General features: G+C 32.5%; 1 protein-coding gene across 1 annotated transcript; it reads left to right on the top strand.

Moving 5' to 3' along the window:
* Window positions 1-243: 243 nt before the first annotated feature.
* LOC127729121 (gastrula zinc finger protein XlCGF8.2DB-like) lies at window positions 244-6,346 on the top strand. The gene is made up of 4 exons (XM_052236778.1): window positions 244-320; window positions 4,438-4,637; window positions 5,295-5,400; window positions 5,669-6,346. The coding sequence occupies exons 1-4, from the start codon at window positions 275-277 to the stop codon at window positions 6,286-6,288; spliced, it is 972 nt and encodes a 323-aa protein (XP_052092738.1). The 5' UTR covers window positions 244-274; the 3' UTR covers window positions 6,289-6,346.
* The last annotated feature ends 18,551 nt before the right edge of the window (window positions 6,347-24,897 follow it).

The following is a 24,897-nucleotide window of genomic DNA, read 5'->3' as shown; positions in this document are numbered from 1 at the left end:
AACATCTGCATACCAATTAAAAGTTGAGAAATATGATCCACTACAACGGACTAATTTGACAACAATTAATAGAAATTTCTGTAAAATAAAAAATCATTAATACTTAAATTTACAAAAATGGTAAAACCGATATTTTTCAAAAATTAGATAAATTTTGAAATTGCGAAAATTTTCGATAAAATATCTTTTCCGTAATATCAACAGGATCTCTCCACACTAGTTCTATTTTATAATATTTTTGGACTTCCGGTTTTAAATTTGGCAGGTCCAAAAAATGGACATTGTCAGTCTTGAAGAAATAAATCAGTCAGACATCAAAGGTAAGACCCAATAATATTTGACCTCAAAGTTTGACTTTAGCCTAATCTTCCCATGATGTCCAAATACAACGTAATCGTCGGAATATGATATATGAGACAGCAACCCAACGACAAAAGTAATTTTTCACTAGTTTTCTAAATAGGTGTCTAGATCGTTTTTAACACGTGTTACTGCACCAGGAAACAGCCTGCAAGATGAAACTTCATCTAACCAGGACACATTATTCCCAGTCAGAGCAGACAACGTTGTTGCTCTTTCTTCTTCATCATGTTCATGTCCTTAATACTGCTTATCTTATAGTGGGAAGCAGAAAATAACGAGTTTTAAGTTCCGGTTTGACATGTTTGACTACGGCATGTCCAGAAATTGAAATGGTGACATCAATCCTGCAATGGAGGCGAGCACACCACCATGTGACCACTCAAGCAGTTAGAACCATAGTTTGATGGCAAATTATTATCTTATTAAGAGAGGCGGAAGACACCAAAGGAATGTTAAAACTCATAAGTCACGGAAGACAAACTGACAACGCCATGGCAAAAAATGCAAATGCAAGATGATGAAAAGACAACAGCAGTCTTTAAAACACAAAATTCAAAACTCAACACTGAGCAATTTAAACTTGATGTGAACCAATGTACCAAAACATGGGTAATCTCAAAGACTCTGGAAGGATAAGCAGATCTCGCTCAACATGTGGCACCCTTCGTGTTGCTTATGCAAGTACAAATTCTGTGAGTGATAAGACTCATTTGGTGATGTCATGTTCAAGGGAAAGAGAACGGAATTATGGTAAAGATAATTTGAACATATCTGTTGTCATCTGTGAAAGAGATATTCCATAACAAATAACTTTAATTAAATGTATTCCTTCTTGCTGTCTTATTAAGATAAAAAAGTATGCTGTTTAGTAAAAGTCTGTTATTAATTTCGATGAAATTCGGTTCAATAAAAATCGGCTGTGTAGTTTCAGAGGGTGATTTGTCAATTAGAATCAAAGAATGCATCTGTCAACAAGGCCATGTTTTAAAAGTTCTTAGATACATTGTAATTGAAAAATGTTTGTTAAGGGCATTCCATGAACGATAAGCATGATAAGGAATTCTTGTGAGTTTGGCTATATTTTGGTCCAAGTTTCCAGAGATGAAAATGTGTAAAATTTATCTGAATGGATGAAAAACATTTGGCAAAAGCTCAAATGGCCCTTATGGCCAGATAAGCTGATAAAATTTGGAAGGGTACCATTGAACCCTTATGTATGAAATATGAATAAAATTAATTTTACACCATAAACACCATACCGTGTACTTGTTCCGATATTTATGTAAAATTTGTCACTGGATGTTAAAGTCTAATTCATCACTATCATCCAAATGCTTTTAATCATGCTTATTAACAATACATTCTAAGGCTATAAATGCAAATATGAGAGAAGTTGTTATGATATATTCAATAATTTTTAGTTTGTTTCCTTTATAGCTCACCAGGGGCACGAAGGGCCACATGTGAGCTTATGCCATCACTTGGCGTCCGTCGTCGTCGTCTGTCGTCGTAAACTATTTAAAAAATCTTCTCCTCTAAAACTACTGGGCCAAATACTTTCAAACTTTAACTAAATGTTCCTTAGGGTATCTAGTTTATAAATTGTATCCGAAGTTTTGATCCATCGACAAACATGGCCGCCATGGCTAAAAATAGAACATAGGGGTCAAATGCAGTTTTTTGCTTATATCCCAAAAACTAAAGCTTTTAGAGCAAATCTGACATGGGGTAAAATTGTTCAATTGGTCAAGATCTATCAGCCCTGAAATTTTCAGACGAATCGAACAACTCATTGTTGGGTTGCTGCCACTAAATTGGTAGTTTTAAGGAAATTTTGCAGTTTTTTGTTATTATCTTGAATATTATTACAGATAGATATAAACTGTAAACAGCAATAATGTTCAGCAAAGTAAGATCTACAAAAAAGTTTATATGACCAAAATTGTCAATTTACCCCTTAAGGAGTTATTGCCCTTTAAGGACAATTTTACACAAGTTGTTTTATGTTTTTTAACTTTTAAAATCTTCTCAAATGAATCTAGTATAAATTTTGTATTTCATTTCCTTGTACGTCAAGAAACATAGACACTATGGCTAAAATGGAACATATGGGTAAAAAGCAAAAATAATCATTGATGAAAGATTTAAGCAAAAAAAATAACAGGTGAGCGATTCAGGCTCTTGAGAGCCTCTTGTATTTCTTTTCGATTGGTTATGTTTTTTTGATTGATTTTGTTTGTTTTCGTTTTGTTTCTGTTAGTTTCATTTTTGTTTTTTTAATTTTTGTTTTGTTTCTATTTCATTTTGTAGTTTATAGGCACCCCAGAAAGGATATTATAGGCCAAATTGGATATAAATTTTCAATGTAAAATATCTTAATTTTTGTATTTCCCTGAAATATTGAAAAGAGCGTTTGTTTAGCATATTTAGGTCAGTAGTAGCAACTTTTGGTTAGTCAATTGACCCCTTAAGGAGTTATAGCCCTTTAAAGACAATTTTACACAATTTGTTCATCAAGTTTGCTAACATTTAAAAATCTTCTCCTCTGAAACTACTGGGCTAAATACCTTCAAACTTCATCTAAATGTTCCTTAGGATATCTAGTTTATAAATTATATCCGAAGTTTTAATCCATCGACAAACATGTAAAGCTTTTAGAGCAAATCTGACATGGGGTAAAATTGTTCAATTGGTCAAGATCTATCAGCCCTGAAATTTTCAGACAAATCGAACAATCCATTGTTGGGTTGCTGCCACTGAATTGGTAGTTTTGAGGAAATTTTGCAGTTTTTTGTTATTGTCTTGAATATTATTATAGATAGATATAAACTGTAAACAGCAATAATGTTCAGCAAAGTAAGATCTACATAAAAGTTAAATGACCAAATTTGTCAATTGACCCCTTAAGGAGTTATTGCCCTTTAAAGACAATTTTATGCAATGTGTTCATCAAGTTTGCTAACATTTAAAAATCTTCTCTTCTGAAACTATTGTGCCTAATACTTCTTAACTTTGAATGAATGTTCCTTTAGGAATCTAGTTTATGAATTGTATCCCAAATTTTGATCCATCAACAAACATGGCCGCCATGGCTAAAAATAGAACATAGGGGTGAAATGCAGTTTTTGGCTTATATCTCAGAAACTAAAGCATTTAGAGCAAATCTGACATGAGGTGAAATTGTTCAAAAGGTCAAGATCTATCAGCCCTGAAATTTTCAGACACACGGAACAACCTGTTGTTGGTTTGCTGCCACTAAATTGGTTGTTTTAAGGAAATTTTGCAGTTTTTGGTTATTATCTTGAATATTATTGAAGATAAAGATCAACTGTAAACAGCAAAAATGTTCAGCAAAGTAAGAGCGTTTGTTTAGCATATTTAGGTCAGTAGTAGCAACTTTTGGTTAGTGCCTTTTCCAAAAAATAGATAAGTTGTTAGATTGATCCCTCTGAAAATCAGCTTCTTTCAAGGGATAAAACTCAGAAACAATCCAGTATTCAGAAAATTTGCTTACAAAAAGTTGTTGCCTTTTATGTAATTATTTACACTTTGCAATATTTTTTTGCACAGTAAACTAAAATCCCATTTAGGGTATTATATCCAAAAAAAGGATATTATAAACCATTTTGGAGATAACCCCCTACCTGTTCAATATTATCTGGTTTGTCAAAAATATTATCAAACTTTACAGTGATTAGAATGGATGCTTGTTTAATTCTCATTGAGTGTTGTATTTTATAATGTACAAACCAATCAACAGTATTTGGCTTGTCTATACTAAGTAACTTTGAGTTTTCCACATTTACAAGAATGCAGTTTTATAATATCATAACAGATACATGTATCTCAAATTTGAAAAGGTAAATATTTATAAATAGTTTGGTGCATTTGTAAATATACAATTATATTGCACCATATAATTCTGGAACATATGGATCCTCTTAAAAGTTTGGTTGACTAATATGAAGCTTTTTTACATTTATATTTGCAATTACATTTAAGACCATTAGTCATTGTTAGTTGAGGCACATATTTTTCTCACAAGTGTATAATGTAGTACTCTTTATTTTTCAGAGAATACAGATGATGCAATAAGTAAAGATATAGAAATCTGTATCAGTCAGTTCACACAGACATTAGAAGAAAACTTAGCATCATTTATTGATGTCACCACTTTAATAGATTACACTAAAAAGGGGAGACAACCAACAGAAAAGCCAATATTTAAATGTGGAGAATGTGGGAAAATTTTCCAGATGAAACACCATTTACAGGTAAAAAGCAAATTGGTTAATGAATCAAATGATAATGAGGCATATGTATGACACCTTGAGCCAAATTTTCACTTTTAAGGGATAGATGAAACATAAAGATGGTTTGATGTTTTCTGTCTTGTAAGGTTTATGTTAACCTTGACCTCCTTTTGATGTTTCCAAAACACACAAAAAATGAATGTTAATTAAGCTTTTGTAATTGTTATGATTGTGCAATCTTAATCTTGTCAGTTACTTTTAGTAAATAGGTCAAATATATTTAAGTCTATACAATCATTGTTAGGTTTGTGTTGCAAGGTTTGGTTGACCATGACCTTATTTTCAACAGTGTGTTCAAGGATTATTGAGCTATATTGAGTTCTATTGATTAGATTTCCTTTTAGTTTCTATAAGTAATAGGACATTCATTATTTTGGTTTCAGACATAAATGAAAAGTAGTTTTCAAGTTAAGTGAAACAAAAGTTGATCTCATCCCTCCCTAAAAAATGAAATAAAAAATAATTGGTTGTTTCCTCACAATCTTGCGATAATCAAAAGATATTTAAAATTCAATACTGTTGAGGCATTCTATTCACTATGAAAAAGTTATTGCCCTTGCATGCTATAGTCTTTATATATGCAGGTGCTGTCTTATTTTGTATGTATGTCTATTTCAGACCCACATGAAAGTTCATATACCTGAGAAATCTTTTAGTTGTGTTAAATGTCATAAAAAATTCACCTTGAGTCATCACTTACAACAACACATCAGAGTACACACAGGTAATTATTTATTGCTTACATCCACTTCATTTGATCTTTGGTGGATAGCCGTCTCATTGGCAATCATACCGAATCTCAAAGCTATCGTTTAACATTAATGGAAAGATTATTTGATTTGACACTTTATGTTTAACAGACAACTGCATATACATATGTAGTTATATCATTTTTTATTCAATGTTTGATATAAATTTATTTCATATTTACTAACATTTAAAAAAATATATTTAAAAGAAATAAATAACTTTTATGTCTATTTTTTCATCAGGTGAAAGACCATACAAATGTGAAGTGTGTGAGAAGGCATTTATTTCTAGTTCTAATCTAAAACGTCATCTAGATACACATGTGCAAAAAGTGGTTAAAATGGATGATGACAATATGTACATTACAGAGAAAGAACGTGATTACAAATGTCAAGTATGTGACAAGGAATTTGTACGGTATGACCACCTGAGGAGACATATTCAAATTCATACAGGTGATATAAGATTTACATGTTCTGTGTGTGACAAAAATTTTGGACGTAAAGAACACCTAACTAGACATATGAGAACACACAGTAAATCTAAATCACATGTGTGTCCTATATGTAAACGTGGATATACTAGGAAATATGGTCTAGAAGCGCATATGGAAACTCACGAAGAGGATGAGGACTCGGAGTATGAAAGTTCTGATGAAGATGTTGATCTTTTGGAGGAGGAAGTTGATATTGAAGAGGAGGACATCGATATCAAAGAGGAGGACATTGATATAAAAGAGGAAAATATTGCTACAATAGAAAATGGAATGGATATTAAGCAAGAGAAAATTAATGTGAAAGAGGACAAACTAGATGTTAAAGAGAGGGTAGTTGGTGTAAAGGAGGAGCAAAACTGTGATTAATCCTGTTTGTTATATAATTATTGTTAAAATAAATTCTACCTGTTATATTGATTATTTATGTTGCAATTTCTTATTAATTACTGAACTTAGGTAATGTTTTGAACTTCAACAGTGTTTTGTGGACTTTAGTTAAGTTTTTTAATCTTTTTTTCTCTTGTTCTTTTTCATGGTGTTAAGTGGTGTTGTCTGTCTTTCTAAAATTGTGTATTTTGGCATGCTCTCTTGGTATCTTCTTCCTTTTTAGCTCACCTGGCCCAAAGGTCCATGTGAGCTATTGGCATCCTTTGTTGTCATCAGTAATCTGTCGTTGTCACAAACTTTTTCAAAGATCTTCTCCATTGAAACTTGAACCAATTTCAACCAAACTTGGGGTGAATGACCCTTTTGGTATCTAGTATGAATATTAATTCCAGTCTTCCAACAAACATGGTAGCAATAGCTAAAACTAGAACATAGGGGTAAAATGCAGTTTTTGGTTTATATCTCAAAAAGTAAAGCAGTTAGAGCAAAACTGACATAGTTTAAAGTGATCAGCAGTTGAGGATCTATTTATTAGAAAATGTGCAGACAAATCAGACATCCCAATATGGAGTTTATGCCCCTTAAATACTTATTTTTATACGACCGCAAATAATTTTGCGGTCGTATATTGGTATCACGTCGTCGTCCGAAGAATTTGGTTTCCGGACAATAACTTTAGTATTAGTTAATAGAAATCTATGAAATTTAAACATAAGGTTTATAACCACAAAAGGAAGGTTGGGATTGATTTTGGGGGTTATGGTCCCAACAGTTTAGGAATTAGGGGCCAAAAAGGGGCCCAAATAAGCATTTTTCTAGTTTCATGACAATAACTTGTGGAACAGTGTATGGATCTCTCTGAAATTATACCACAAGTTTCCATACCACAAAGGGATGGTTAGGATTGGCTTTGGGGGATTATGGCTCTGACCGTTTAGGAATTAGGGGCAAAAAAGTGAGAAAAACAAGGGTATCCTGGTTAATGGACAATTACTTTTAAAAGTACAAATTACAGTGTAAGGGAGGTAATTCAAACACAACTTTGAATTACCTCCCTTACACTGCTTTTAAATTATGTATAAAGAATTTTTGTATTGTCTTGAGGTGATTAGCTGTCAATTAATGAAGTTACTATTTTAATAATTTAAAAAATGCTGATTAAGGTAAATTAATTTTAGATATGATTATGTATGCCATTTTCTATTTTAAGACTTTTATGATGTATTTAAATGGGTTAATATGGTTGCAAACTCCATTGGAAATTTGAATTGAAATCATGACCATGACTGAGGTAAAGAATTTTTCTTGGAAAAAGGGGGGGGGGGGGGGAGGTTAAAAAAATTGGAGGGGGGGGGGGGTAAAAAAAAATTGGTGGTGGGGGACAATTTTTCTCCTCAAGATTTCAGAAATCAAAAAGATAATCCTTCATTTTTTTTTTTTGAGAAAAAAAGGGGGGGGGGGGGGAGTCAATTCGCAACAGCATAGTGTATTGCACAAAAGCAAAAAATTGACTATAAATTCAAATCATATAACCAATTCTAAGTTCTTTGACTACAGTTATTCTGTGTCAGAAACCTATTATGTGTCAAATATTGAATTACAATCCAAATTCAGAGCTGTATCAAGCACGAATATTGTGTCCATTTTTGCCCCAACTGTTCAGGGTTGGACCTCTGCTGTCGTATCCAGCTGCGCTTGGCGAAGCAATTTATTATGAAATGTCTCAGTTTTTTGTTATTATCTTGAAAACTAGTATAGATAATAAGAAATTTTAAACAGCAAAAATGTTCAGCAAAGTAAGATCTACCAGATGTAGGACTGATTTCTTCAATTGATCCCTATAGGAGTAATTGCCCTTAAAAGCCTATTTTTATTAAGTTGTTAAGATAAACAGAAACTTTGAAGGCAAAGATGTTCAGCAAAGTAAGACTTACAAATAAGTCATCGTGACCAAAATTGTCAATTAAAACCTTGAAGGAGTTATTGCCCTTGAAAGATGATTTTTATGAATTTATTAGTTTTTCGCAGAAACTATGATAGATTATAGAGAGAAACTTTGGCAAAAATGTTCAGCAAAGTATTGGCTTGCAAATGATTCACCATGATTGAAATCATCAATTGATATCTATTAAGATGATGTTTACCAATCATTTTAGTTGTTTCAGAAACTATGATAGATAGTGAGAATCTTTAAAAACATGCATTAGTATACATTAAACAGCAGCATAATCATTGATGCAAAATCTACACACAGAAATTCCAGGTGAGCGAGTCTGACTCTCAGGAGTCTCTTGTTTCTTTTATGTAATCCTTTTGACAATGTCAAACTTATATTTTGTTTGTGGGTGTAAAACTTTAAATTTTAAATGAAAGAGCAAACCATAAGTATAAAAACTGTCAAAGTATAGACGCGTTCATGAGAAATTAAAATGACAGACATCGAAAATTGAAAAACATAAATAAAGCAACACATTAAACTATAGCAAAAGCAACATTCTTCTACTAATGGCCAGATAAGACCTCATGAGGGATAATGAGTTTCTGGTCCATTAGTTGCACCCATAGTGTAAGTCACAGTGATGAATCACAATAAGTAAAGAGTCTTAGTGAAATACTCCAGTTGCTATTAAACCAAGAATATTGCTTAGATGAAAAGGTTCTAATCACACAATGCTTCTTCATATTTTTACTGCTTTCTTTTTAGAATGTAAAACTAATTTAAGAATGCAAATCATTTGTTTGATCCTACCAGCAATTTGACTGAAATTGCTGCAGCTATAAATCTATTTATAGTCAGATATTGGTTCTTGAGTGGTGTGAAACAATGTTAAGTATATTTGACACTTTATCCATGTTACTAGTATGTGAGTACAATTACATTTGCACATTTGCATCTGTTGTTCATTAACTATAACAAAAAAGTTATCAGAATGTCAAAATAAATAAGAAGATGTAGTACGAGTGCCAATGAGACAACTCTCCATCCAAGTCACAATGTATAAAAAGTTAACAATTACAGGTCAAAGCAACCTACTAACTGTTAATCTGTACCAAAATTGTCAGGAGTTTTTGCTCTTAAAAGACGATTTTTACCATTTTTTTTTCGATTTTTGTCGAGCAGGTGTCATCTGACCTTGACCTCATTTTCATGGTTCAGTGGTTATAGTTAAGTTTTTGTGTTTTGGTCTGTTTTTCTTATGGTCTACTATTTTTGGTGTATGGAATGATTGTAAGGTGTACATGTCTAGATGGCAGGTGTCTTCTGATCTTGAACTCATTTTCATGGTTTAGTGGTCAATGTTAAATTTTTGAGTTTTGGTCTTTTTTTCTAATACTATATGCAATAGGTCAACTATATTTGGTGTATGGAAATATTTTATGATGTACATGTCAGTCTGGCCTGTTTTATTTGACCTTGACCTCATTTCACGGTTCATAGCTCAGTGTTAAGTTTTTGTTTTTTGGTCTGTTTTTCTATTACTATAAGCAATAGGTCAACTATATTTGTTGTAAGGAAGGATTGTAAGCTGTACATGCCTGGCATGGTTCATCTGACCTTGACCTGATTTTCATGGTTCATTAGTCAATGTTTAGTTTTCTTGGTTAAGTCTGTATCTTAGAAACTAAAAGCAATAGGTCAACTATATTTAATGCATTGAATGATTGTAAGGTGTACATGTATTTCTTGTTTGGTTTATATGACCTTGACCTCATTTTCTTGGATCATGTAAAGTTTATGTGATAGTTAGAGTAAAGCTTTATATTTCGAACTATCAACATAATATCAATGATTAGGAAAGAAGTCGAGACATTTCAGCGTGTGCACTCTTGTTTACAATAGCTATTTATTTAAAACTATTAAAGACTTATTAACACACTTTTAACAGCAAAAATGGTCAGCTAGACAAGATAAGCATCACCAAAAGCTTTAGTTGAATCCATAAAGCTTTCTTTTCAGTTTCCATTAAAAATTGATAAAAACGTATGGAGATAAAGAGAAACTGTAAATAGTTAAAAAAAAATATCAGCAAATTGAGATATGGCAATAGATATTATGACCGATAGCGTTTTTACCTTGTATTTTGAAAACTATGATAGACAGTTTTAAGTTGTGAAATTTGAGGTGGTGTTTTTTCTTGTTTGCCACATTAAAGGGCAAACTAATCGGTTTTCATGTTTGACGAATCAAATTTAGCCATGTAGTGGTAGCTATTCTGATAAGAGATTCTTTCTAGGTCAGAAGGATTAGTTATATAAGGATTAAACAATTTTGATTGTCAAGATAACACTTCTTAGAAAGTTTGGTGGTCAGTATTACCATAACAAGTTGCATTTGGTAAAGGCCTATGAAGGAATTTGTGCACGTTGACATCCTAGGTGAAAATCAGAGACCGGAAAGAAGTGCATTGTCATGCCAAATGATAGATAACCATGTAGTGAATTGTTCCCCGGGGAACATTGTAATGTTCCTCTGGGTATTAAATATTAAAAGTTAGCATTTAGGGAAATATTCACGTGGGGAACACACAGCTCAATGTGCCGCCGGGGAACACAAATAAAAATTTACCTTTAAGTGCAAAGATTCTCTTGGAAACACACATCAAAAGTTACCAGTGGAAATGTCCCTCATTCTGAGGAACACATATAAGAATTATTATTTAGTCGAAAGTTATTAAATACTAAATGATAAAGATTATATCACTCCTAGTAGTCCTAACTCAAAACTTATTAATTTCTAGGGAGAATGCTGCAGAAGAAAAATAATTGAGTCATTTATAACTTTCGACTGAATGGTAACTTTTATTATGTGTTCCCCAGAGGAACAATTCACTAAATGGTACTATTTGATATGACTGTTCCCCAGAGGAACATTTCACCAAACGTTTATCTTGAGTTCTTCCAGAGGAACATTACACAAAATGGTAACTTTTATTATGTGTTCCCCGGAGAAACGTTTCATAAATTTGTAACTTTAATTATGTGTTCCCTAGAGGGAAATCCCACTTAATTGTAATTTTTGATAAACCGTTCCCCAAAGGCACATTGAGCTGTGTGTTCTCCAGAGGAACATTTCACTAAATGACAACGTTTATTATGTGTTCTTTCTGAGGAGCATTACAATGACACACAGTTAGAGGTGATAGTGTTTCTTTAGAGACGCTTGTTATATTTGATGAACAAAAGTTGCCACGAACCATACAAGTTGCAACAACATTCACTAGTGGGCTCTTACATGTATTAATGCTCAAACAAAGGTTTAACAGTATATTGCGTTGGTGAATTCTTTTTAAAAGTCTCAATGCATAAACCACAGTACTTACATAGTAGACTTCATACAACAACGGGAAGAAACAATCTATTACAATGCATACTAAACTTCTTAAAAAGTGAATTGGAAATTGGTAATTAACTTAATTAATTAACCCAAAAATGTACCTAAAACGGCAATCATTAAAGACGATGCTCTAAACATTCATAGGTCTGTCTATGTACTGATCTGTGCTTGAAATTTCATCCAAAGTATGACAATTGAATCTACTTACACTCTACACTTTAATACTATATACTGCCGAATCTTCTAAAATGATCCACGAAACCTTATACAAAAAAGTAAAACAACAAAAATACCGAACTCCAAATAAAATTCAAAACGGAAAGTTCTTTTACAATTGGCAAAATCAAAACCTCAAACACATCAAACGAAATTTTGATCAATTTTCACATCAAATACAAATTAAGATGTAATATCTTCATTATCAGAAACTAATGACGGTTTAATTTTGATATACTGAGAAACTACATACTCTATGGACGGTGAGATTTTATATAACTATACGAACTTATATATATATCCTCTCAATTAATTAATGGTTTGGTGACTTAGTTGATTGCAACCTAAAACTTTACCTCCCCTCAGAGATGAACGGTCGTTCCATGACCTATATGAAAGGCCCCAACATTACAAAATTTGAAACAACATGTATTCAAAAGACAAAAAAAACCGGCGTTTTCTAGCTAAAACAATAACTGGAAATCAAATATGTCATACAGCAACAAAACTATTGTAGTACACGCTTCTGACTTTGGGACAGGTTCATACAGAACTAGTGTGGCGGGATTAAACATGTCTGTGAGCGCTCAATCCTCCCATTACATAGTACAGTGGTGTAACAGCACAAAATGCGAACAAACTGTAAACATCAGACGAAATTGGCTTGACTCATCAGATCTGCACAAAGCACACACACTAACTTACAAAAAGGCAAAAGCCGCAGAGGACTCACATTTGTGGACAGTTATCACTAAAAGCTAATGACATCTAATAAATAAATTATGTATTCGCAGACTAAACTTGCTATTTATAGAACGCATGCAGTCCGAGAAAAGCCTGACCTTATACAGTGCCAAAATGTAAGTCTCGAACTAGGATCTAAAATGCAATCTATATTTAGCTATGTTTTAATTTATTAATAACAAAATCAATATAAGTATCGATAAAGACGATATTTATATATCTTACTACAGTGTTGAATTAAGTATCGATAAAGACAATATTTATATATCTTACTACAGTGTTGAATTAAGTATCGATAAAGACAATATTTATATATCTTACTACAGTGTTAAATTGATAACCTTTTTAAGAGTAAGTTGTTTAATTCTCTTTTCATCTGTTATGTTTGACACAGTGTTGTTTGTATTTCTTCAACTAATGGATCATAATTTCCCGTTTGTATCTTCTTTTAGCAATATACTTTATACACAATTTTTTAAAACTAGCGTTGAATTAATATAACTTGCACAATCTAAAATATTATTTATTCTAAATCACATGTACATTATTCTGTATGACATTTCAAAATCTGAATTCTTTCACGGGTATTAATTCCATTCATAATTCATTTAGATACAAAAAACATATGCATTTAAGACGTGTATATCATGCACTTTGTTCGTTTTTCCGTTTGTATTAAAATCCTTAATCAACTTTTCAATATCTCCTTTGTGCCGTTTAATTTCGTCTTCCGTCTTGTATGCTGTAAAGATAGAAACTACTTTCGGAGAAATTAAGACCAATAGAAATGGTACGATTTCATTTAAGTTTAGGTCCTGAAGTTTGCCGGTGTCTCTAAGTATCAGTAAAGTGACAGTTAGGAAAATAATAGTCATAAATGTTTTCACTATCAAAAGGAATGAACTTCTCTTAACAGTACTACAATTATCAACAACATAGTTGAATAAGTCTTCGGTTATTTCGTCTACATTTTGTTCGTTTTTGTTTCTACCGCTCTCAGCATTACGATTTGCCGCACAAATATGTTCGATTGCGTTGGTTCCGCTCTCAACTTTCTCATTTCCTTTATTTTTCTTTTTTTTGGTTTCTTCCTGAACGGTAAAAACTAACTTCAACAAAGTGCTGTATAAATCAATATAACTTAAAAAATATGATAAAAAGTATCCAAGTGATGCAATTACAAGGATAAAGCAACGCATTACAAAACCAGGTGCTATAAATCCGAAGATTATTGTATAACACAATGATCTTAATATAAATATACAGAGACCTATTTGTTCTCTCAGAGTTAAAAGGTAAAGTAAAAACAGAAACAGTTCACCTATGCTGGTTAGTAGTATTTTTGCTGAAATTTGAGGTAGAGGCGTTTCCTCATTTTGAGTACTGTTTATGCTATTTGATTGTATGCTTTGTGAGTTCGAGTTTACAGTGGTATTCTCATTTGTATGTGTATTACTGTTTGGCGAACTTCGAGAATCTGATCTTGATTGTTCGATTGCTGGTTGCTTATCGTCATGTGAATCTGTTCTAGAGATGTATTTGTCATATAAAATGTATGGCATTAAAAAGACAAACCAAAGAGCCGGTAGAGTACAAAGTACAATATTTAGTATGATGTTAATGATAAATATCAAAATTATCATTGGAAAGAATACAAATACGTAGAGAATTTTTAAATTTGATAGTTTCAATGAATTTTTCATACACATTGGTGTTTCAAAGCTTCTACACCAAATTAAAAGCCAGAATTTCTTGCTGAAGAGGAATTTGAATCGGTAAACCAGTTTTTCACTCGCAATTAATGTTTTAGTACTTTCAGGAAATCCTGGTACCACACGCCAGCTTCTTCCCAGAATAGTGTTTGGTATACATATGATAAACTCCTTGTTCATGTTGTTTTCATTATATCTTACATAAATCCAAATATTGCATACAAAGTATGCAACAATTGAAATAGGAAATGTATACGAACGATTCATTGATGTATATTCTGGCACTCCAAACCGGTAAACATTTGGAAAATTATCGTAACCGTCCTCTTTGAACATTTCGTTACGAATGTTTAACAACTTGTACAGGTTAAATACAAATAACACAACAGTTGAAAAAGCAAAAAAGGATATTATTGGACAGAGTTCTTTATTGTAACGGAAAAATATTTTTTGGAGTACCCTCACATATCCGTAAGGCTTTTCTATTTTGTAAGTATCTTTGTAATATTTTCTTAATTCTCTTCTTTTCTTAGTTTTCGGTAACCATGGTAACTGGACGGATTCCAGAATATGCCATAGAAATGGATGCATATATCCTATCAATCCAACAACAAAAGTTAAAAGTTTTGATAAATCGGTTTTTGAAATCAAAATTGAACCAAAATTGCCTGTATGCAAGGTGTTTATTGGATAACAATTATAATCATAGCCAATCCACACAGTTGTAATCCACCAACACCATTCTATAAATGAAGTGTCGCAATCGAAATTTCGATGACAAAGATAAGAGTCTTTCAACGTATTGTTTTCAATAAGGTTTTCCAAGATATATAATATAAGCCTGTGTGATTCGTTGTAATAACCGATTGGATTGTTAGGACCACACGTGTCTGGTAGTGTCCATTCGAGCCACACATTCCGAGTGCCATATTTTGAAATAGTGAACGTGATTGCACCGATATCGATAGGCGATTTCAAAACATTAAATGTCATCGAACTTTCCAGCCAGATCCACTCTTGAAGGCTATTAAGCTTATTTATATCGTCAAAATATTCTTTCGATCTTTTATTTGAATTCTTTGCGTTTAAATAAATGTAAAAAGCGAAGACATCATCTGGTTTTAAGAGCTCAGTTGCAACATATCTCTCGGCACTTTGAGTATCTGATAGGTTAAAGTTAAAATGACACTCATCGGAATTAAGCAACACACGCTCTCTTTGTTTGAGCTTTTGTTGTTTCCAGCTCAAGTATTTTTGTTTAAACTCATTATCTAACAGATGAGTTTGCTGTTGTGAAGTCGCAGTATCTACTTTGCGTTTGGCCAATGCTAAACTAACCGGTTCATACCCCTTTGACGACGAGTTTTTAGGGCTATCCTCCACGGGAAATGAATGACTTGTGTGAAGAGACAACAAGAGATACAGACACATAAAATATTTCTTGAAAGACATTGTAATATCTGTAAAATAAATGTTATCATTGATACTGCCTCTTTCAAGAGAAAAAGATTAATTTCATTTCACAATGAAATGTACAAGACTAAAACGCAGTTAGAGAACAATTACTTTCTGAAATTAGTGAAATAGTTTCTTCTTTTGTAAGCTATTTAAAAAAAATTAAATTGAGGTGAGAGTGATATCATTGGAATCATTGTTGAATTCATTTGTGATATTTCATGTACATGCTCTATAATTCAGTTATAAATACCTTTGTGAAACCCTCTCCTCAGAGTGACATCAGATAATACAAATATATTAAGGGCAATAACTCTAATTGGTGTGGTCATAATTCTTTTTTTGTAGACTTTGTACCATCAAGCTAAATGTTACTGATATAGCTTGTATTTTATAAGCTAACATTTACTTCTGGTTTCTGAAACTGGCAATAGCTTATACATATGCCTGCATAAGTTTAATTGTATTGCAGTAGTTAAACCTTGACAAAGCCATGTTATGCCTTCGGCTGTTATCTGCTCTTTGGCCGGGTTGTTGTCTCTTTGACATATTCCTCATTTCCATTCGCAATTTTATAATTTTTAAGTAGTCGGATAAGAAACTTACAAAAATAAGTTTATACATTGTTTCAGAAAATTGTCGATTGTTTTATTGTTGCAAGTGATATAATCCGATAATTGTTTACTTTTGAGATGTTTATAATTCAAGACTACCATTACCCAATGGGTTTGCAAGAAAGATTGATTATTTACTTGCTATATTTAATTTTTATAATGTTTGGGAAAATCAATTTTTTTTTCGCAAAGGCGCTTATTGTATGCAATTCATACCAAATTTAATGAGAGATATTTGAATTATTGGATAAATAATGGTTTTCGTGATAGTAAAACATTTCAGGATTACAAGCTAAACACATATAGACAACATTAAGACAATTACACATTAAAAACTTACCTTATGTTAAACCTGAACAAATTAAGGCAACAATTGTAAACCAATGTTCCATTCTCGTAAATCGATCGACTAACAAGAAACAAATCAAGGCAACAGGCAAGAAATAAGGGATTCACAAAAACTTCAATTTGAGCGGTTGCGTCAAACAAGACAGCGTCCCCTGCTATGCTTGCATCACCCGTCATACGAATTCTTATTAATTGAAAATGTCACAATCTGTACAATTAAAGGTCAGACCACTATACTGGATTCTAAAGATCTAAGACTACGAAAACATGTCGCTAGTGAGTTGATACTCTGACACACCTTATCGGTCAACCAATTTGTGATGGTGACTGAAAAAATTTATGTAATGTCGATTTCAGTTGTTTTTCCTCACAACTCTAAAGGAGCAATTTTTGTGGAGTACTTCCCATACACAGAGGTCCTTATAGTGTGAACATGCACGAGCGTAACGTATTAACTGAGATGTGTAAACGCCAATCGTTGGAGCAGAAGTTAAAACCAACAACAATTACAAAATTGCAGGCTCCTGATTTTGGACAGGCACATACAGAATTAATGTGGCAGGGTTAAGCATGGTTGTTATACTGGAATAAGATGTATTATTAACATCCACTTGTGGACCAAATGATCAAATTCCGAATTGGTTCTTATGTAAACTTCAGATATCAGACGTAGATAGGTAGAAGCTATAAACTACAACAATGATCAGCTATACAAGATATACAAAAATGCCATATAAGTGAAACCTTGGATGATTCCTTGTATGAGTTACTAATCTTAAAAACATTTATTGACTAATTTTTATAATTGTCAACTAGTTGGAAAACTATATTAGAAAGGTAGAGACTTTGAAAGCAGAAATGACCAACCATACACAAATGCCAATATGACCAAACAATTGGATGACTCCTTAAGCAGCAAACATTACTTATGGTATCGAGAGTACACACGATTTTTCTTTTATCGGGGTATAGAAGATGGAATTTACAGAATTTAGCAATGACTTCGAACCGATACGTTGATGATGAGATTACAGAAACTATCCTTTTGATCGCCTGTAGTTCCCATTGCTGTACTAACTGTTTTATGAGAAAGAACATTTTGACTTTTCTAACTGCAACTTTTGTCTATATACCTTAACACACAATGCACTCAGATTGGTATACGGCCTTCATATCTAAAGTATATCTGGCAGTAATGAAAGATATGTCTTACTATAGCTTTACCAATATATATATATATGCATGCATTTCATTGTAAATTTTTCTGTGACACAAACTGATACCCAAGCCCCTTGCAAAAGCTGATTTGCTGAGGGAAACCTTCAGAATAATTCGGACGAAAACCAAAGTTGGAAGAACACAATGGCATTATATGGTAAAGATTCTGAAAATTGTTCATCAAATTACGATTAAGGGTTTAGGAGGAGAAATTATACAAATGTGAACTATAGTGTGCAGATTTGACGAAGAAAATGTCACCTAAAAGTAAAGCCCAAAAGTCATTCAGATAAAAATAAAATAGGAGGTGCAAAATAACATCATGTGACTAAGATTCTGTGAAAGTTTCACAAAATTGTGTCAAACAGTTCAGGAGTAGCTGCAGAAACAAAAGTCGGAAAAGAGGACGAACAGACAGACTCCTCTATCACTAAAAACACTAGCTTTAGAAAGCGGGGGTATAAAAAAAATATATTGGGATAATTGTGAACAAAATAATTATCGGCTAGAGAATTTTTTAAAAGCATTGTTTTTTTTTCTCATTTAAAGAAATTCTCTTGGTGTATTGCAGCAAGGCACGATTTACTTAACTGGTATGTCGCAATAATAAAACTAAGATTTACGTTTCGAAAAAGTTATCATGCGATCAGTTGTCTCCATTTCAATAAAGAATTGAATGTTTCTTTTTGTAATTTTATAGTTTGTAAAAGCGTTGAGCGAACGAAAATTTTTAGTATAAAGAATGGAACGTGCAGTCATATAGGTGTCAGACCACCAATGCACTCACTCCAATTTAGAACATAATTTATATAAAAGTAGCCCTTCCCTGACAAAAAATAGTGATTTTGATGTCATTTTTATTATAACTAACCAACACATTTGCAGAAATGAAACTTTTGATGAAAGATAAATAGATTTCAACCATTTTGAGTTAAAATTTACGTGTCCATGAGTTTGCATTAAACCACAGTTTTTCGTTGCCTTCCGAACGGTTGTACTTCACTACAAGACCATAAACATTGATTGAAAATTGGAACGAAAAGGTGATACATTTACAATTCAGGATACACCTGGTTTCTATGAAGTTAAACTTTAGGTAAAATATTTTGAAAGCTGTGAAAATAGACAAAAATGGATGAATATATAGGGATTTTGAATTGGTGGTCTGACACCTATATGTTACATTTAATACGGAAATAAAATACATCTTTTGGAATGCCTCGATCAACTAAATTTACGGAATACTTTGAAACTTCTACATTTCGGAAATTTTTCAAAACCAAATTTTCTTTTTAATTCTGTTTCTTCGGTCTTGGATTTATAATGCCTTAAATCCTTCACCATCATTGTGATGTTTCCATTTTATAAATGTTAATTAAGATGTGAAAGCACTAGTTACCGGTACGAAATCCTAGTATCGTTTCTGGTTTTCATAAAACAAAACAAATGCTTAAATCTTAAAAGTCATATTAACATTGTACTTACGTGAAGAAAGTTTCTGTGGGAATATATGATATGATAGTGAATGTTTATATATACCTTATTTCCTGATAAACATTGCTCAAAGTCTGAATATATAACCTATTATTGGAAAGAAAAGCAGACATCACGTACTATCGTGTCTGTTGCTGCAAATTACTAGGACTTTTGACTCATATCAAGGACATTACCGCAATTACAATTTGACACCTGAAATCACTCCCGGTTTTTGGTTGGGTTCCTGTTGCTCGGTCTTTAGTTTTCTATGTTGTGTTTTGTATACTGTTGTTTGTCGTTTGTTCCTTTTCTTTTTTTTCCCATGGCGTTGACAGTTAATTTTCGACTCATGAGTCTGAATGTCCCCATTGGTATCTCTCGCCTCTCCTTTTGGTTGAAATAGCAGTACAAGCGATAAGTCATAAGTTTAATGGTTACCCCTCCGATTTATAAAAAAAAAATCTGCATTTTGCAACTGTTCTACAGCTACATATTAATGTAAATGAGGCGGTTTTTTAGTTTTGTAATAAATTAATTCACTTAGCAGACTTGATTTTCATGCAATTTAACACTCTCTTTAGCTTTTCTTGTTTCCATGTTTAAATGAAAGTCTTACACATATGTGTTTTAGAAATGTTACATTTTAACTGGTTACTCTTCCTGATCACATGAGTTCACCCTTTGTTGAGGTTCCGGTATTGAAATCAATCACATGCTTTGTGTGTTTGTCTTTCCATCATTTGATTAATTGTTGGTGTCTCCTTGACTTTTTATTTTTTGTTGTTTCCCCTTTCAGATTCTTCTTTTTTGTTAAATTACCGTAATTCATTTTCTTAGAATATAAATAATATGAAATAAATTCATTCTTACGTATATTTTAACAGAATATAAATGAACAAACAAAGGAAAAACTAAAATTTTTTATGTTGATAAATATATGAGGCAAATGATGGTTTCGGACTCCAACTTAGTATTAGAAGTTGAAATGATGATATTAAAATATATGCCTTTTAAGAACAATAGCCAAGGGTTTATTGCTTAATAGGCATACGTGTTCGTTTTTATTTGCTCAACGTTTAGGCTATCCGGTTAACGAGAAGTACGATAGTAGTTTTGGAGCATCTTATCTTGCATATGAATTTCTGTCGCCAACAAGCAGTCATTTAGAGTGTATGCCTTGTTATACAATGTTTGAAAAAGCCTAAAAATCTCACATTAAGAACGCAGATTCTATAATAATTGGATATTATTTCATAAGGAAAGTGTTATTCATAAACTTCTTCCATGTATTTTCAATCATTTCATCGTTAATATCTGAAACTTTTGAACAACTACATCTATAGTTATAAACTTAAAATCAGCTTAGGCCGAAATTATTGTTGTATTTCATGCCTCCCTAATTAACCTCTATTTTTATATCTACCGTTAGACATTCGATCGACATTTTATTTTTGGCAATACACCGTCCAAAACATATCCCTGTTAGACTCCATGTAAAATATAAAAAGATAAAAGCATTTTACCTATACCTACCGACCCTATTTTTTTTGCAAGAAACTAGTTTATATATGTTTGCCTTAGCAAATACATTAGAAGATAACATAGTCAAGATCGCATGACAATACTATCTTTCCAAGAACTTAATCATCCTTAATTCTTATTAATCTAATGATAAAATTATGTCACGTTAGCAAGATAACTTAATTCATAAAGATAAAATACTTATTAATAATTGAAATTCTTCTTGACTTTGATCTTTTAGGACAGTGTGGGTTATATCAAAATACACCTTAAATAATATCAAAATAAGATTAGGCTGTCCTAACTGGTATATTACAATAAAATCAAAGGCAAAATAACTTCAATTTTTAAAACACACACCGGCAGGTACTACTGTGTTGTAGGACTTGAGTACCCCTCGGAGCATTTGATTTTTTTAATTCGTTTTTAAAATAGTTTGTTATGTTTTGAGGGTGTTTTGCTGCTGCTGCTACTTATAGGTGGGGTATTGCTGCTGCTACTGCTTGAGGATTTGGTATTGTTGTTCTTGTAGCTATAACCATGCTCATTTTACACTAATGGTTTGTCTTTTTGCAGCTGCGTATGCTCGAGGGTTTGGTATTGCTGCTGCTTCTTATGTGTTGTTGTTTGTTTTTTGTTTTTTTACGTGAAACAATAAGTAGTGTGAAGTGGCAGTGAGGTTGGGGTTTGGTCGGGAATTAATAGGAAGGGGTATGAGGGTTCATCAGGTAATAGTCAACCTGGAATAAACAAATAAAAAGTTCGAATTCTTACGATTATATAATTTATTGGAAAAAAAAGGAATATTGTCTTAGTTGTCTTCATCTTAATTTTCATGTATTGGTGCGAATCCCTTCAGCACTTCACCAAGAAGGAAACTTCGTTTTTCAAAACGGCACATTTCCATGATTCCAAGACATCTTACAGTGGACCTGCTCACGCATGATCCATATTTTTTTTTCGATATGCTCATGACTGCTCCAGAGATATTTTCGACCTGCAGACATCTGCAAAGGGAGTTAACTTTGTTTTTACGAATTTTTATAATAACAGTAAGTGACGTCATAGCAACCATATGACCTTTTAGAGGAAGTGACGTCATCCACCACGTCATAAGAGGCCACCCCTGAACCCGGATATGACGTCACCAATCACATGAACGGACATGAATTCAGACAGTCGTAATGGTTTTTAAAAACACAAAAAAAAAAAAAAAAAAATGACACTTCAGAATTATTGATGCACACTCTAGTGAAAAAGTGCAAACAAAAGTATTGATTTTGAAAATAAGTCTTTTTATTTAAATCAAAGAAGAGCAAACGAGCTAAAAAAGATCTAAATTTATTGTTTTATGATATAGCGGACGAGTCTTGTAAAACGATAAAAACTAACAGAAATTAAAAAAAAAACCAAAACAAAACAAAAGGAAAATGATAAAACAAATATGGTAAAACGATTATTTTCATAAATAAAAGAAAGTTCTTAACTCCCTTCCCAGTCAAATAAGCCGGAAAGATTCATTTAATAATAATCTAAGATACTGGTATTTTTATAACCTAATGTCTTCCAGAAATAATTTCAAATAGAAAAAGAGGGCATATAAAATCAGTTGTATGTAAAACTTTCAAATACTCTCGAGAGCATTGCTTTATGATATTGATAAAATTATCAAACATGTTCAAGAGTAAGGAATTGTGTGAATAAAATAAAAGTTAAGAAAATACTATAAATTATTATAGTTTACAAACATAGAAATTCTGAGTCGGACAAAGCTATAACAATTTTAGAAATTGACTTCTATTTTAAATCAAAATTATTGAAACTCTAAAATTGTATTTCGAAACCAACTGTCCACCCCTTTTTGCCGCTTTATTCCTTTATTTGTATGTAGCAGACTTCATATAGAAGCTTGAAGAATAAAACGAAGCTAGTATTATCCTTTAACTTCATTACCCGCTATAGTTGATGTCCTCTCTCTTAATAATTCAAAGTTTTGTGACTATGTTGAACGTATCTATCCCATCAATTTTTAAATAAGGCTACAATAGATACAGTTAAATCTGCCTCATATCTTGACTTATAATTAAAAATTAACAATGTTGAGCGGTTTAGAACAAACCTTTACGACAAAAGATATGATTTCAGCTTCCTAATTATGAATTATCCATTTCTGTGTAGAAACATTCCATATGGACGCCATCACGAGTTGGTTGAGCATTTTGGAATATCTGTTTCACAGATGACGACGGATATGTTCCAATTTCGTAATCACAATGCCGTCCTCTTATCCTCGTGACATAACCAAATTAGACTTATTACCGAGTATGTACTTACATGAGCAACACAACGGGTGCCACATATGGAACAGGATCTGGTTACCCTTCTGGAGCATTGGAGGATATTACCCCGTTTTTTTGGTTGGGTTCGTGTTAACGTTGCTCAGTCTTTAATTTTCTATGTTGTGTTCTGTATACTGGCGTTTTGGGACCATTCTGTCTAAATTTGTCGAACTGTTGACATGAGGTCAAACTGTTTAAATTGGATTTTTTTCTTCATATTTAACTAATACTTAGGGTAAAAAGTTAATGACACAAAACACATCACAAAGAATGAGCAACACAAACCCCACTTAAACCCGGGTGTGATCCCAGGTGCTCCGGAAACGTTATTATATCCTGCTCCACATGTGGCAATTTTGCCCCATGATAAAAACTGTGTTTTAGCCACTGTTTGTGATTAATGTAAGATAACTCTTATCATTTTTTCAACATTTTATAACTATGGCGAGATAATCAAATTTGGCTTTCATATATATTCTTGTTTAAAAAAATTCAAATGCTTAATGTAGGATTTATTCCAAATTTCTCACTATAACATTGGACATGAAGTTAAAGTTTCTGGAAGAAAGTGATCTTCTTTTTTTACATGTCTATGTGTGTATGTGTTTGTGTGTCGGGAAGGATGTGGGGATGGGGACACATAACATACATGTTAGGCAAGTCATTTAAGACACTCTTTCTGCTGCATTTGCATGAATTCTGACACTGTTGTATACACAATTCAGAAAAAATGTATGTATTAGTAGCAGGATCAATTCAACTGTTGAAAGACGTACGGTTGCCAATAAATGCTTACATCCACTTCATTTGAACTTTGGTGGATAGTTGTGTCATTGGAAATCATACCAAATCTCTTTATCTTTATATTGTTCAAGTGAGACACTAATTGATCTTTTTGTCAGACTTGTAAGTATTGCAACATAGTTCAAAGGGATGTCACTCTTAATTAAAAATGACACATTAATAACATAAACGGTACCAATTTTTCTGCACCAGATGAGCATGTCGACAATAAATGTCTATTTAGTGATGCTCGTGACCGAAATATTTGAAAATCCAAATCTTATTAAAAAATATAAAGAGCATATAAACCTACATGGACAAAAAGTATAGCCAAAGCCGGGTTACGAATAAATTAACACTGCATTCAAGACCCACCTGCTATGACACTAACTAATACAAACAACAGTTCTACATTTATAGGAAAGGTTGCTGCTAAAGAAAGCTAACCAACAGTAAAGTATTAAACAAAATTCCAAACCTACTCAGAAAATGCATGAACTACTTAATGTTCATAGCTCATAATCAATGTGCATTTTTATGCACCTGTCCTAATTCAGGAGCCTGTTGTTCAGTGGTTGTCGTTTGTTGGTGTGGTCCATAGGTGTTTCTCGTTTCTCTTTTTTCATGTAGATTAGACCGTTGATTTTCCTGTTTTACACTAGTCGTTTTGAGGCACTTTATAACTTGCTGTTCGGTGTGAGCCAAGGCTCCGTGCTGAAGACCGTACTTTGACCTATAATTGTTAACTTTTTATACATTGTGGGATGGGAGAGTTGTCTCATTGGCACTCATACCACATCTTCTTATTTATATTTACATATTATAAT

Source organism: Mytilus californianus, unplaced genomic scaffold (genome assembly GCF_021869535.1).
Source record: "Mytilus californianus isolate M0D057914Y unplaced genomic scaffold, xbMytCali1.0.p SCAF_2, whole genome shotgun sequence".
In the NCBI taxonomy this organism is placed as follows: domain Eukaryota; kingdom Metazoa; phylum Mollusca; class Bivalvia; order Mytilida; family Mytilidae; genus Mytilus; species Mytilus californianus.
This window is presented reverse-complemented; position numbering and strand designations above follow the sequence as displayed.